Source organism: Triturus cristatus, chromosome 8, assembly GCF_964204655.1.
Source record: "Triturus cristatus chromosome 8, aTriCri1.1, whole genome shotgun sequence".
Taxonomy (NCBI): Eukaryota; Metazoa; Chordata; class Amphibia; order Caudata; family Salamandridae; genus Triturus; species Triturus cristatus.
Window position 1 is genome coordinate 1,639,247,849 of NC_140591.1, and position 13,743 is coordinate 1,639,261,591.

The 13,743-nt window shown below is 48.8% G+C and overlaps 1 protein-coding gene across 1 annotated transcript in view; it reads left to right on the forward strand.

Moving 5' to 3' along the window:
• Positions 1-13,743, forward strand: part of LOC146808472 (transient receptor potential cation channel subfamily M member 2-like) — a 2,315,843-nt gene that overhangs the window by 1,358,241 nt on the left and 943,859 nt on the right. The window contains exon 18 of the mRNA XM_085623958.1: positions 128-225. Within this exon, the coding sequence (XP_085480084.1) occupies positions 128-225 (98 nt within the window). The remainder of the gene's footprint in view (positions 1-127; positions 226-13,743) is intronic.

A 13,743-nucleotide genomic window follows, 5' to 3' on the forward strand; every position in this document is an offset into this window, starting at 1 on the left:
ACTGGGCCCTCTGCAGCACCTGCGGGCTTTCTACACTGCTCCAGTGGTGGTCTACTCTTACAACTTTATCTCGTACTATTACTTCCTCATCCTCTTACAACTTTATCTCGTACTATTACTTCCCCAGCCTACGTTCTGATGATGGATTTTCAGCCTACCCCTTCCTTGCTAGAGATCCTGCTCGACGTCTGGGTCTTCAGCTTATTCTGTGAGGAACTGCGGCAGGTGAGGAAACCCCGAAACACACTAACATCGCATACGTCATGTCATACTACATAGTATTGTTCTTTCTGTGACCCCTTGTTCCAGTCGCTTGTCTCAGGACGCAGATGTCTGCTGGCTGCGAGGTTTCCCAAGAAGAGGCTCTATTGACAAGTCGAGCATTGCAACCACTGAACAAACTTTTGTTTTGCCCGAGGTCTTGTGCTCTGATTACAGTGGTCATGTCAGTGTTTCTCTGTTGCATTGTGTAACTCGTGCGAAACATGTCTCAATGTCAGGATTTGCCAGTCCAAGTGGGCGTCTTGTGGATTCTCACCTCAATGCCTGTCTCTGCCTGTCCCAGTTTGTGAGGCTTGAAATGCGTGTTCCGGTCTCACTCCTCCCTGTCCAAGTGTGTGTGTCTTGTGCATTCCTGTCTCCATGTCACTGTGTGCCTTTCCTAAAGTGCAAGTTACTTACTGTAAGATTCAGCGCTCCCTGTCCATGTGTATGTGTGTGTATGTGTTGTGTGCATTTCTGCCTCCATGCCAGTGTCTGCCTGTCCTAGTGTACATGCAAGGCTGCGGGGGGGGGGGGGGGGGTTGCGCAGCAGCCCCCCTTAAAAGGGCGGCCACCTTAGTGCCACAGGAAGGCACTGGAGTCGCCGGTCTAGTTCCCTGGGCCACAGCCAGGGGAGACGTCCGGCCGACCCACTTCCGGGGAGGGGCGAGGGCACAGGGGTATTTAAGCTGTCCAATTCTGACGTCATGCTATGTGAGCGTTTTAAGGCAAGGATATTCTTTAGGGAGTCAATTTCTCCCTGGGATTGGCCTTCTCTTTTACACCTCAGAAAAAGCAACAGGGTCGTGGTGTCACCGTAGCTGTATGTGGAAGCTTTTCAATATTATATACAAGCCATAGTTACTGCGTATTTAGCTTAGGCAGCTGACGGCTGTGACAAAGCCAGGGGTTCTGACTGGTTGGGGGTGTGATGTTGCGTGTATCATATGTCTGGAAACGATGACAGAAACAGCAAAATACAGGTCAGCCGGCGCGCTATGCGAAGCATAGATTTTAGCTTGGGCCATTTGGGTATTTGAGGCACTATATTTTCACGCACGGCCCTGCCGCCTCCAACCCCTTATTGAACGAGCCGCCCCCCCCCCCCCCCCCCCCCAGGGAGTGTTTGTCCGCCCCTGGCCGTCTCGTGCTCCACCATGTGCTGGGCGACAAATGACTTGGTCCTCTTGTGCTTAACAAGAACCATGAATGTGTCCGTCTGTGGCAAGACCGGTGCATGTAAGTGATCCGATACACGCTTCCCCTGGTCTAGCTTGCGCAAAAAACTAGACATTGTCTGAAAGCTTACTTGGAGCACGGGCTGTAGCGAGGGGTACGATGCCCATAAGTGTGGGAGCCAGCACACGGTAGTGAGTTGGTGGCTCCTATATTGTCTTGTGCCACTGCAATGTTGCCACCTCTATACAGGAGGTGGCGCCGTGTGCAGTACACAGGGGGTGGCGCGGTGTACAGCTACACAGGAGGTGGCACGTTGTGCAGTTACGCAGGATGTGAAAGCGCGATGTGCAGTTACACAGGAGGTGACGCTGTGTGCAAGTACACATGAGAGGACGATGTCTGCAGTTACACATGAGGTGACGCTGGGGCAGGTACCATGAGTAGTCTGCAGTCACACTTGAGGTGACGTTATGTGGAGTTGGGCATGAGGACACGGTACAGTTGCACATGAGTGACACGACACAAATATGCCACACTTACTTCGGAGAAGAGTAACAGATTAACCTCGAAAAAGGGTAAAACTGCCAGATTACCCGGACACTCCGTGGGTGCCGGGCAGAGGTGTGTGGAGTGTCCTGTGTGAGCTAGGCCCCATCGGGATGCTGGCTTCGGCCGAGTGGCCCTAGCATTGTTTGCCAGTTACAGGAACAGTGATGTTACTTTTTAGGGTAAATTTCGGATCCTTAGTCGCGTTTGGATACTTTGACGGGTTGCCCTTTCTCATGCCTGATGGCGATTTAGTGTTATTTTGTGGAGTGTAGAACTAGGTTGTAGCTTTCAAGGAACTTACTAGTTCTTACTAGTTCTTCTTTGCAGATCAAGAATTTTCAACATGCTTCAAGGAAGCCATTATTAGCAGGAAGCTAGTTAACCATTGAGTTGATCAGATGGGCCAAGCGGTGCTGCAAAGCACCATGCATCATTTATAGGTCACAGTTTTGAATACTAGGTCCTTGCACAGCTACTATTAGGTTCTGATTCCGGTACGCCTGCACACCTTCACGTATATTGTACAGTCGGGACGCGTGTTATACGTTCCACCGAGCCCCCGATGAGAGGTGACCATACAATGCCAGCTAGGTAATTCTCTACGGGTCAGGAGGGGCGAGGTGTGGTGGCAACAAGATCCTGCAGCAGGGAGTGCCGCCAGGCAGCAAGGAGTTGGAAGAGTAATGGGGATTTGAATGTCACGCTGGGTGCCGCCACCTGGCCACTGCAGGTTGTTGAGGGTGATCTCTAAGGGCTTAGTAAGGGTCATGACGAATTCACCGGGGCTGATTCACAGGCGGGTGTGGTGGTCCTCCCCATTTCACATGATTCTCCCTATCGGGCCTGTCTGACGTTCATCTAAAGGGGCCTTTAATTAACTGCCTCTTTTGTCTCAGCCATACTATAAGCAGTACACAAGCGGCCTGTGCATCAGTAGGTTGGGGTGAGGAAACAATAGGTCACGATCCAGGTGAGGTATGCCTGGATCACGGTATGTGAATTTAAGGCACAAGCTGTAACATGATGCGTACCAATACAAAGGGAGCGCTTCACAAGAGGTCGTGTATAACGTTGCAGTATAAGTGCGCCCCTAACCGAACACTTTACAAAGAAATACATTCAACGCCTCTTTCACTTGCTGCGCGTGTCAAGGATCCTGTCCCACCTTTATGGGGTTTCTCAGTCTCTGCAGCCCTGGAACGAGTTGAGTTCCAGTTCAGAGCAGCCAATTATACTGTAACTCGTGTCCTGACGCAAGGACCAGTGTTTCACCATGACGTGCAGTTAGTGAGGAGGTCGCTGATGAGTTGCTACACTTTGGGAAAGCATGTAAAAGGCACCACATCACATGGTAAAAAAAAAAAATATTTTGATTGGGAGGGGGCAGCTAGCCTGAGGGATACGCAATGATGGTGAAGGTTGGGCTATAATGATCTAATTGACATTCAGTTAAGTCAGTATAGAGCAGGAAGAAGATCACGGAAAGTAAACCCATACTTTAATTAGCATATAGCACAACAGGGTACTACCTCATCAGGCTGTGGCCAGCCGCCCTGTTGCACGCGATCCTGGCCGAACTCGAAGTTGAGCAGGGTCGGGCCGGGTAGCTCCAGGGGGGGTGAGACTGCCCTGTCTGCAAGTTTGCAGACTTGCACAACACTCAAGTATTCCTGATAGCTACGGGTGTCCCAGGGTCACACCTCTTCCCCAGAGCTTTAACGAGCATGTAAGGCGGAGGGAGGCTGCATATTTGCCCTAGCATGGCTTGCCTGCTTCAGGGCTAGTCGTGGTCACTGTTCAGGGTAAGGTTAGACTTCTTGGTTGCGTTTGAATACTGTGACAGGTCGCACCTGCGCATACAACACGGCGATAAGTGGTAAGTTTTGGGGGTGTGAAATAGGAGTCCTCCTAGAAACTCATTAGAGCTTGCAGTCCCGACATTGCAGAACTTAGATTTCTCAACATTCTTCAAGGAAAACATTATTAGCAGGAAGGTTTTGAACCACCATGGAGAGCCTATGGGTGGGTTCGGGCTCAACATAGTAGGGTATTACATTCTGTTCAACAGGCTACGTGCATCATCAATGCACCAGCAGCTGCAAGTTGCTTTTTCGCCCGGGCCTGGGGCTGGCAATGTCATTGCTTGGCAGCCAGACACGGAAGAGGCAGAGACATACATGTGATGGTGCAACGTGCACTCAGCGGTAGAGCCAGCTGAGTGTCATCAACCCCGGGTATGCCGTCAGTGATAAAAATGGGTTTGGGGCAACACACGAGCAGGCACTTTCGGTTTGCTGGGGCAGCAGTGTGTCAGAGCCAAGAGGGGCGGGTTGCCTGGTTAGGGCTGATATGTATGGGAGGGAGCACTAATACGGACAATCACAAGAGCTCTTTTGCAGTCATAGAAGGTTAAGTTGATATTTTGTTGGCATGGTGCAAGTCGCTTCATTACGCGGTTTTCCCTTGGTAGATGTCCGCAAACTTTCTGAATGCAATGTGGGTGGTTAGCATATGGTCATGCCTTTCAGAGGTGTTTTAGCTCAGGCAGGGCCAAGTTTGGGTTAGATGCCGGTGGTCTTCCCTGGGATTCATGTTAACTCCTTCAGTGCCCCGCCCTTTCCCCGCCCTGTGCCGGGCGTTGCATTAGCGGGCGGGGTTCATGACGAGATAGTCTCGTCATGGGCACAGCGCAACCGCGCTCCATGACGAGACCATCTCGTCATGGGCACTGAAGGAGTTAACAGGCAGGTGGAGCGGCAGAACTTAGAGGGGCTTGGGTCCAACCTCTGGTTCAAGTGCAGATCCTGGCAGGTTCACTTAGTATCCCGTCCTCGAGTTCGTTGAAACAGGCACCTTGATTTGAGTGACAATAATGTGTAATTTCTCCCGCCCTCCAGCCTGGGCTGGCAGCTGGCAGGTTGTGGAAGTTGCGTTCCAACCAGGGCGACATGGTACATAGATTTGGTGGGATACTCAAGATGCAGATCCTGGTAGGTTCACTTAGTATCCCGTCCTTGAGTTCGATGAAACAGGTACCATTGATTTGAGTAACGTTAACGGCTAATTTCTCCCGCCCTCCAGCACTGACTGGCAGCTATGCTGGTTGCGGAAGTGGCCTTCCAACGGGGGCGATTTGGTCCATATGAGTGGGGGAAACTCCTGGGGAAACACATTTGGGCTACAAAGTATCAGGAGAACATTTGGCATTCCCAGTATTCAAAATATAGGGGTATTTTATATGCTGGTTCCCCTCTGGGTCACTCTGTCCTGTCTGCTCCCTGGTATACTAGCAGAAGTTTGGGAGGGCAAGGCTTCACATTGGGTGGTGACTGACGGAATGCGATGGACATATTCCGACTAGTGCTAGAGTCAGACAACTGAGTGTAAGAGGAAGTAGGGCGGGCTTGTCAACTCTTACCTCCTCCTGCATTGGCACTTCTTGGCAGGAGTGGCTTGTCATAGGTATTGTTCTTCAGCCATGCAAAGTTAACATTGGACCAACACCTATTTATAGTTTTCAGGTCATATCAGTCAAAATCGATGGGGAGTTTAGAAAGGATTGGGGCACCTGTCCTGAAGGGTGCATGCTGGCCTCCGGTCCTGCATGGGCTAAGACCTGTTGTGGCTGGACCCGGGAGAAGCCCGGTAATCAGCATGTTGTAAGAAAAAAGGGCTACCTTAGTGGGGGGCCCTGGTAGTGACGGTGGCCATTCCCAAGGCTGTGGAGGAGTTACAGGGCGATCCAGAGTCTGCAGATACCAAGGGGTACTTCATGCAGCAGCACAGCGTGGTGCTAAGCCAGGATTCCCAGGAATGTCTTAGCGTTGTCCCCTGGAAGAACTACAGCGCCCCGTTAGTCCTACGGGAGGTTGTGGGTCTGAGCAACCGGGGGCTGCCATGAACACTCCGCCCACCTCTTTCGGGGGGGGCGTGAGTAAGCAAGTGGACTGGTGGTCCACGGATGGGAGGGGTGGCCCCTCCCAATATTTGGTATGCACCAATTGGCGACTGCCACGGTGTAATTTAGGCTTATCAGACGGGCAGGCGGCATAGGTGTTGGCCTGCCCTGGGATCGCCCGTAAGATAACCCACCATGTTTGCATATTGGTTATGCTAATAAACCTGCAGCAATATTTCTCCACTTACAAAAGTGTTGTGTGGTTTATTGATGTATTGTGTGTGTTATGTGACTACATTTGCCGATATTGGCACTAAGTCCTGTACTGCATGTCTCAGCACTCCCTGCCAAAGTGTGTGTCATGTGCATTCCCAACTCAGTGCTGGTCTCTGCTTCCCTCCGATCTGTATTGCATGTATCAGTCTCGGTACTCCTTGTCTGTTCAGGTCTTGACGCTTTCCCTATATTATGGCTCTGATCTTCCCCACTCCCTTCTACAGGCCACTTCTTCACTGACCCACAATGCCAGCTCTCATGTTTAAATACCTATGTACATATCAATGGATATCCTCATTGCACTTTCTTTCCTCTCTAACTCTTGCCCTTTTCTCCTCCTCCTGAGCACCGATTGGTTACTGGGGTCGTGCCCAGAATGTTCATGTCTTGGGGGTTCTATGGGTAGACAGTTGAATGTGACAGTTGGTATTATTACGGTACAGAGATTAGAGGATGAATATGAGACCTGTGAAATCTTCAATTAAATTTACTTGCATTACCACATAATTTTGCGGCAACTAGTGACAGGACCTGTAGGTGCCACTTGCAGGGAGAACACAGAGTGCATTGTCGGAATGAACTCGGCTGCGCTGCATGTTGCGCACTGTCCCTCAACAGCCACCTGTAAATGGCTGCCCAGCGCATTGGATGTTTCCATACTATGGCTGGTGCGCGGGACCACCTGAGAGAGAGCTCTGCACTGTGAGCACACCTCATAGAAGGAGCCAGGGGAAACTCCTCCTCAAGTTAGGAGCGAGTCACCTGGCGCCTTAAGCCTCATTCTGGTGTTGGCTGTCATTTTGACATCCCAGCGGCCATCTTAAGTCTGTCTATGGACAGTTTAAAAGGTTTTTCCTTGGAAATTTGAGAGATTCAGTGCCATTCTTTATTTTTATATATATATACATCCAGTGAATGTGTCTTTCTGAAAATTATTTTTTATATATGTAGATCTCAAGGTCGATGAAAGAATAAATGGGTATATAAGTGTCTAAATTGATGAGTTTTTTTTTTGTTGTAAAATTGATTGTATAATGGACTGATTAAGTGTATCTTAGTGAAAACATGTGTTACTGAGTAATGTTTAAATATGTAAATATCTGTATCAGTCTCTCTCTTTGTGTATAAGTGACTGCATGGGTTGGTGAGTAGCTACATGAGTGTCTATATGGGTTATTGCTTGTTTTTTTTAGTATCAGTATGAGTGTCAGAGTGTCTGTATGTTTCAGTGGAGGGTATTACTTAGTGCATAGATGCATGAATGAGTACGTCACTGTTTGTATGTGTTGAAGACAGTATGTGTGCAGGACTGTATGGGTGGATGAGTGTGTGTATGGGTGTGTTAGTGAGTGAATGACTGTCTCAATAGTGTCTTTATAAGTAACTACATATGTTTTAAACTAGTATATGTGAGTATTGCTGTATATAAGTGAGCATATGTGAGAGTGAGAGATTGGAAGAGTTCCTGTATGAATAAGTATGTGTTTCTTTAAGTGATTTTTTAAAAGAGTAAGTATGTGTAACTTTCTGTAGAAGTAAGTGTGCTGGTGTGTGTATAACTGTATATGCAAGTAAATGGATGTTTGATTCTTTATTAGCATGAGCGACTATGTGTGTGAGTAACTCTATGGATGAGTGGCGGTGTGTAACAGGATGTATAGGTGTATGAGTACATATGATAAGTGAGTACATGTATGAGTGACTATATAGGACTGTTGGTGTATGAGTGGATTTGTATGTAGATCTTAAAATGACTGAATAGGTTGTTGTAACTGGTATTGGTATGACCATTGTTTAGAAAATGTTAGTTTCTATTTTTGAGTGTGTGTATTAAAGGTTATATTAGGGTGAGAGGAGGTCTGCCACTCTATCACAAAGATGATGTCATCAGTGATGTCATTTGAGATGTCATCAGTGATGTCATGAGTGATGTCACTGACCATGTCATGAGTGATGTAATATGTAACGTCATCAGCAGTACATTGCGGGCACGCGAGCTATAGTTAGCTGAACTAACTATAACGGGGGAATTTCTATGGTTTTGTATGAGTGAAATGTCCAACTAACTATAACTTACCCTAAAACCTATGATTTTTTCAGTGAATTTCTAAGGTTTTTTAAATGCTAATTCCTAACTATAACATGTCTGAAACCTATGGTTTTTTCAGTGAATTTCAAAGGTTTTGTAAATGACAATTTTTAAATGTATTAATTGTCATATTTATTTTTTTGATACTGATTTACTACATTATTTTAAACTATTTATTTTTAGATATTTTAATTTTTAAATTACTTAATAATTACATTATACATTACATTACAAAATATACTTTCTCAGAATGAATTACTTTGCAAATAGGCAATAGACTTTTAAGTACAGTAGTTACAGTTGTTGCAAGGGGCAACACAATTTCAAACCCAATGCAACATTGAGCTCAATGGGAATTTCTAGTTAAATGCAATTAGTTACTTTATGGAATACTTTTCTAACCACAGGATTGGATCCTAGATTCAGTCCTGGGACATCTCCTGTAAACAGTTGAGTAAAAGCGTTTTGGTTACACTAGTGATTTATAAGGAATATTATTGTATTTTAAAAGTTCAGATTTAGAAACTTTTCTGGTGAAAACCAGACAATGGATTCCTATGGAAGGAAATACAAGTTACTGGTAAGAACGGTTAGAATAACTTTGCAGAGTCAGTGCTGGCCTAAAAGATGCAGCACTGGGTTGTCTCCTGATAACAGGTGAGTAAATCGGAATTCGTTGCTCGGATGATTTTAGGTGAATATTTTAAAGTTCTAAAACTCCACACTTAGAAGAATTTCCAAGTGAAACCAGTCAATGTTAGCCATGTGGAAGGAAATTCAAGTTACTGGTAAGTACCGTTAGAATTACTTTTCAGGATCAGTACTGGGCTCAAAGATGCAGCACTGATGTCTCTCCTGATAACAGGTGAGTAATCGTAATTTGTAGTTCGGCTGATTTTAGAGGAATATTTTCAAGATCCAAAACTCCACACTTAGAAGAATTTCCAAGTGAAACAAATCAATGTTAGCCTATAGAAGGAAATTCAAGTTGCTGGTAAGTACAGTTAGAATTACTTTTCAGGATCAGTACTGGTCTCAAACATGCAGCACTGAGGTCTCTCCTGATAACAGGTGAGTAAATCGGAATTCGTAGTTGGGCTGATTTTTCTTCGGTCCAGTATATATAGAGCCACTTTCCTACACCATCCCCTCCCTTCACCACTGTACAAACACGCCCTGTGGTGCATTTTAAGTTGGGGAAATTATTCCCCTTCAATCCTGAGGGTCCCTAGAGTCCAACTAGCTCACTAGGTACATCCCATAAGCGCCACAGACCTGCGTTGCAGAGAGGTGTGAAAAGGGTCATGGCCTCTGAACACCTGTCTGCAACGCAGCTCCCTGGCGCATACTGGAGATACCTGTTGGGATATTTGGCCCTCCGGGACCCTCAGTATTGAAAGCAAACTAATTTCCCAACTTAAAACGCGCCACAGGGCGTGTTTGCACAGTGGTGAAGAAAGGGGGCTTGTCCTGAGGTTACATGTCTGCAAACTCGCCCTGTGGCACGTTTCAAGTTAGAGAATTAATTCCTCCTCAATCCTGTGGGTCACTATGGGTCAACTAGCCCACCAGGTACCTCCAGTATGCGCCAGGAGGCTACGTTGCAGAGAGGTGTTCAGAGGCCACGCCCCTTTTTACAACACTCTGCAACGCAGCTCTGTGGCGCTTACTGGAGGTACATGGTGGGCTAGTTGGCCCCCAGGGACCCTCAGGATTGACAAGGAAATAATTCCCCAACTTAAACCGCGCCACAGGATGTGTTTGCACACATGTGAACTCAGGCCCCACCCCCTCCCTTCACCACTGTGCAAACGCGCCCTGTGGATCGCGTTTTAAGTTGGGGGATTAACTCCTCTTGAATACTGAGGGTCCCTGGGGTGCAACTAGCCCACCAGCTACCTCCATTAAGCGCCCCTCTCCCAAGGCCATAATCGCCCCCGGGGACCCCATCCCCCGGGGCATGGCCCTTTAAAAAAAAAAAATTGCATATTGGAGGGGGGCTGCCTTGCCCCCCTCCTTAGGCCATTTAAGGCCCCGGGGACCCCATCCCCCGGGGCCGGCCTTTTTTTATTTTTTATTTTTAAAATCAATTTACATATTGGGAAGGGGGGCGCGTGGCCCCCCTCCCGGGCCACTTGTAGCCCCGGACACCCCAACCCCCAGGGCCTGGCCTCTCGTTGGGGACCGTGGGGTGGTCCCCAATCCCTCCACGGTCCCAGCTGGCTCCTCGCGTCCTGCGGGATCCGGCATTGCTTTTCCACAGGGGGAGCAGCTAACATGCTTCTCCCCCTGTGGAAAAGCAATTTCACAGGTTTCCTGCTCTCTCTTCCAAATAGCAAAGCAGTTTGCTATGACAGGGCGGGAGCTGCGAGGCTCCCGCCCTGTCATAGCAAACTACAGTGTCCCAGGGGTGGGCACCCCGGGGCACTGCAGAAGCCGGCCTTGGAGGGTGGTAGTCCCCAGGGCCACAAAAAGGCTCCAGAAGGGGGGCCGCGTGGCCCCCCTCCCATATTTTACAAAGCCCCGGGGGGTGGTGGTCCCTGGGGCTGGGGGATCCGTCTTAGACCCCCCATTTTGAATCTTTAGTGCCCCGGGGAGGTGGCGGTCCACAGGGCATGTGGGGGGGCTTGAGCCCCCCCACACAGGGTATGTATTTAGTTTAAGAAAGCTCCGGCGGATGGTGGTCCCTGGGGCTGCGGACGGGGCTGTGTGCCCCCCGCAATGTTAATAAAGTCAAGCCCGGGGGGTGGCAGTCCCTGGGGCTCGGGGGGACCTTAGAGGCCCCCCCACATTAAACTATTAAGCCCCGGGGGTGGCGGTCCCTGGGGCTGTGGAGGGCTGTGTGCCCCCTGCATTTATTCATACTTTGCCCATGGGTGGCAGTCCCTGGGGCAGTGTGGGGAGGATTGGCCCACCCCACACTTTATCTGGGCCTCAGAACAGGCCTGGGGTCTTGGGTCACTGGGCCAAAATTGGCCTCAGGAGGGGTGCCAAGCGGCTCCCCTCTAAATAAAAAAAAAAAAGGCCGGTCATGCCCTGGGGGATTGGGTCCCCAGGGCTGAAAGTGTCACAGGGAGGGGGGGGCCACGCAGCCCCCTTCCATAAAAAAACATTTTACTGGGCCCCGGGGGATGCGGTCCCCGGGGCCAAAATTGGCCTGGGGAGGGAGGCTGCACGGCCCCCTCCCCTAAAAGAACACAAAGGCCTAGCCCCTGGGGCAGCGCACCCCCATTCCTTTTCAATATATATATTTTTTATGATTCAGGCCGGGGGGGGGGGGGGGCCCAGGGCCCAAACTGATCAAGGAAACGGGGGCCATACAGCCCACTTCCTAAAATAAAGAAAAGAAACTGACAACTTGCCTGAGGCCTCAGCCCCTCTCTGCACCACTCTCTGCACCACTCTGTCACGCTCTGGGTTGGGGGATGAAGTCCCCTTCACTGGTGAGCGTCTTTAGGGGCAAACTAGCCCCCCAGGTACCTCCAGTAAGCCCCACCCAGTGGGATTGCTGAGAGCTGGTTTGACGTGACGTCCCTTTGTACAACACCCTGCTAACATGCCTCTTGGTGCACTACTGGTGGGGCGATGAGGTCCCCTTGTGTCCTGAGGACTTCAGGACTAAAGTTCTTCATCCTCCAAGCAGCAGTGTGCCAGGAAGCATGTTTGCAGAGTGTTGTAAAAAGGGGGCGTGACCACTGACCACTCAGCAATGCAGGTGCGTGGGGCTTACTTGAGGTAACAGAAGGGCTAGTTGGTCCCCAGGGACCCTCAGGAGGCAAGGGGACTTCATTCCCCAACCAAGAGCGAGCCAGGAGGTGCGTTTGCAGAGTGGTGGAGAAATGGGTCGTGGCTGTGCCCACCTCTCAGCAATCCCACTGTGTGGGGCTTATGGGAGGTAACAGGTAGGCTAGCAGGCCCCTATGAACCCCCAGCAAAATAGGGGTCTTCAATCCCTTCCAAGAGCGCAACAGGTAGTGCGTTTGCAGAGTGGTGGGCAAAGGGGGCCGTGACCTGCTATGAGAACTTAGCAATTCTACTGTGTCGGACTTTCTAGAGGTAATAGGAGAGTTAGTTGGCCTCCAATGATGTCCTTGGGGGACAACTACCCCTTCTGTTACCTCCAGTAAGTTCCACACAGTGGGATTGTTAAGAGGTCTTTGGAGGCCACGACCCCCTTTCTCCACCACTCCGTAAATGTGCCTCCTGGCACACTACTTGGGGGATGAAGTCCACTTTACTCCTGAGGGACTTTGGGGGCCAAGAAGCCCACCTGGTACCTCCTGTAAGTCCTATGCAATGGAATTCCTGAGCGCTCGTCGGAGGCCCAGCCCCCTTTCTCCACCACTCTGCAAATGCGACTACTAGTTAAAGAAGCATTTGCAATGTAATGGGTCTCGCATTTGCGAGAATCAGAGCTATTTTTGAAGTGGAGTGGATGTACATTGTGTGTAGTGGAATTATGTGGTATGTTGTGCAGTGAACTTATGTGGATACAAAGTATGTGGTATTTAGTGTATAGGGATTATGTAGAGTGGGATTATGTGGTATGGTAGTCTGTGTTGTGGAGTGGTATCCTCAGGTTTAGTCTTCCTCATTTCCAAAGAAGCTAAACTATAAACTCCATGAGATAAAAAAAGAAGGAACCACTGAGGAGCACTTCTGCTCCTAGACAGAGATATGAGCAGGGCCACTAGAATTATGCGACTGTTCGGCTGCACCAATTTTCGCATAATCATACATTTTCCGCATTTGCCACATAATCCATCATCTGCTGTATAATGTGCAGACATGAACAAAAAAAACCTTGTTTCTAGTTCAAAAGGCTCAAATATCACCAAAAATGCAGCGTCAAGTGTTACAGCATGGTGGAAGGCCGTTTACAAACCTGGAATGGTCACCTGTAACTTATTGCTGTATGTGGGTGTTAAATTTGTACTAATGGTGCGTAAACCACTCTTGCTCCTTTCTGCACCTCTCTTGTCTCTTTCTACATTTCTCTTGCCTCTTTCTACACCTTTCTTCCTTTTCTCCACTTCTCTTGCCTCTTTCTGCACATCTCTGCTACTTACTGCACCTCCCTTCTTTCTGCACATCTCTTGCTTCTTTCTGCACCTCCCTTGCTTCTTTCTTCTGCACATCTCTTGCCTCTTTCTTTTCCTTTGTTGCTTCTTTCTGCACTTCTCTTGCCTCTCTCTGCACCCTCTCCCCTCTTTCTGCATCTCTCTTGCCTATCTCTGCACCTCTCTTGCATCTTTCTGAACTTCCCTTGCTTTTTTCTGCACCTCTCGAGCCTCTTTCTGCACCCTTTTTGCCACTTTCTGCACCCCTGTTGCTTCTTTCCACACTTCTTTTACTTCTTTCTGCACCTCTCTTGCTTCTTTCTTAACCCTTCTTCCCTCATTCTGCACTCCTCTTCCCTCTTTCTGCACCTCTGTTGGTTCTTTTTGCTTTTATCTTGCTTTTTTCCGCACCTCTCTTGCTTTTTTCCGCA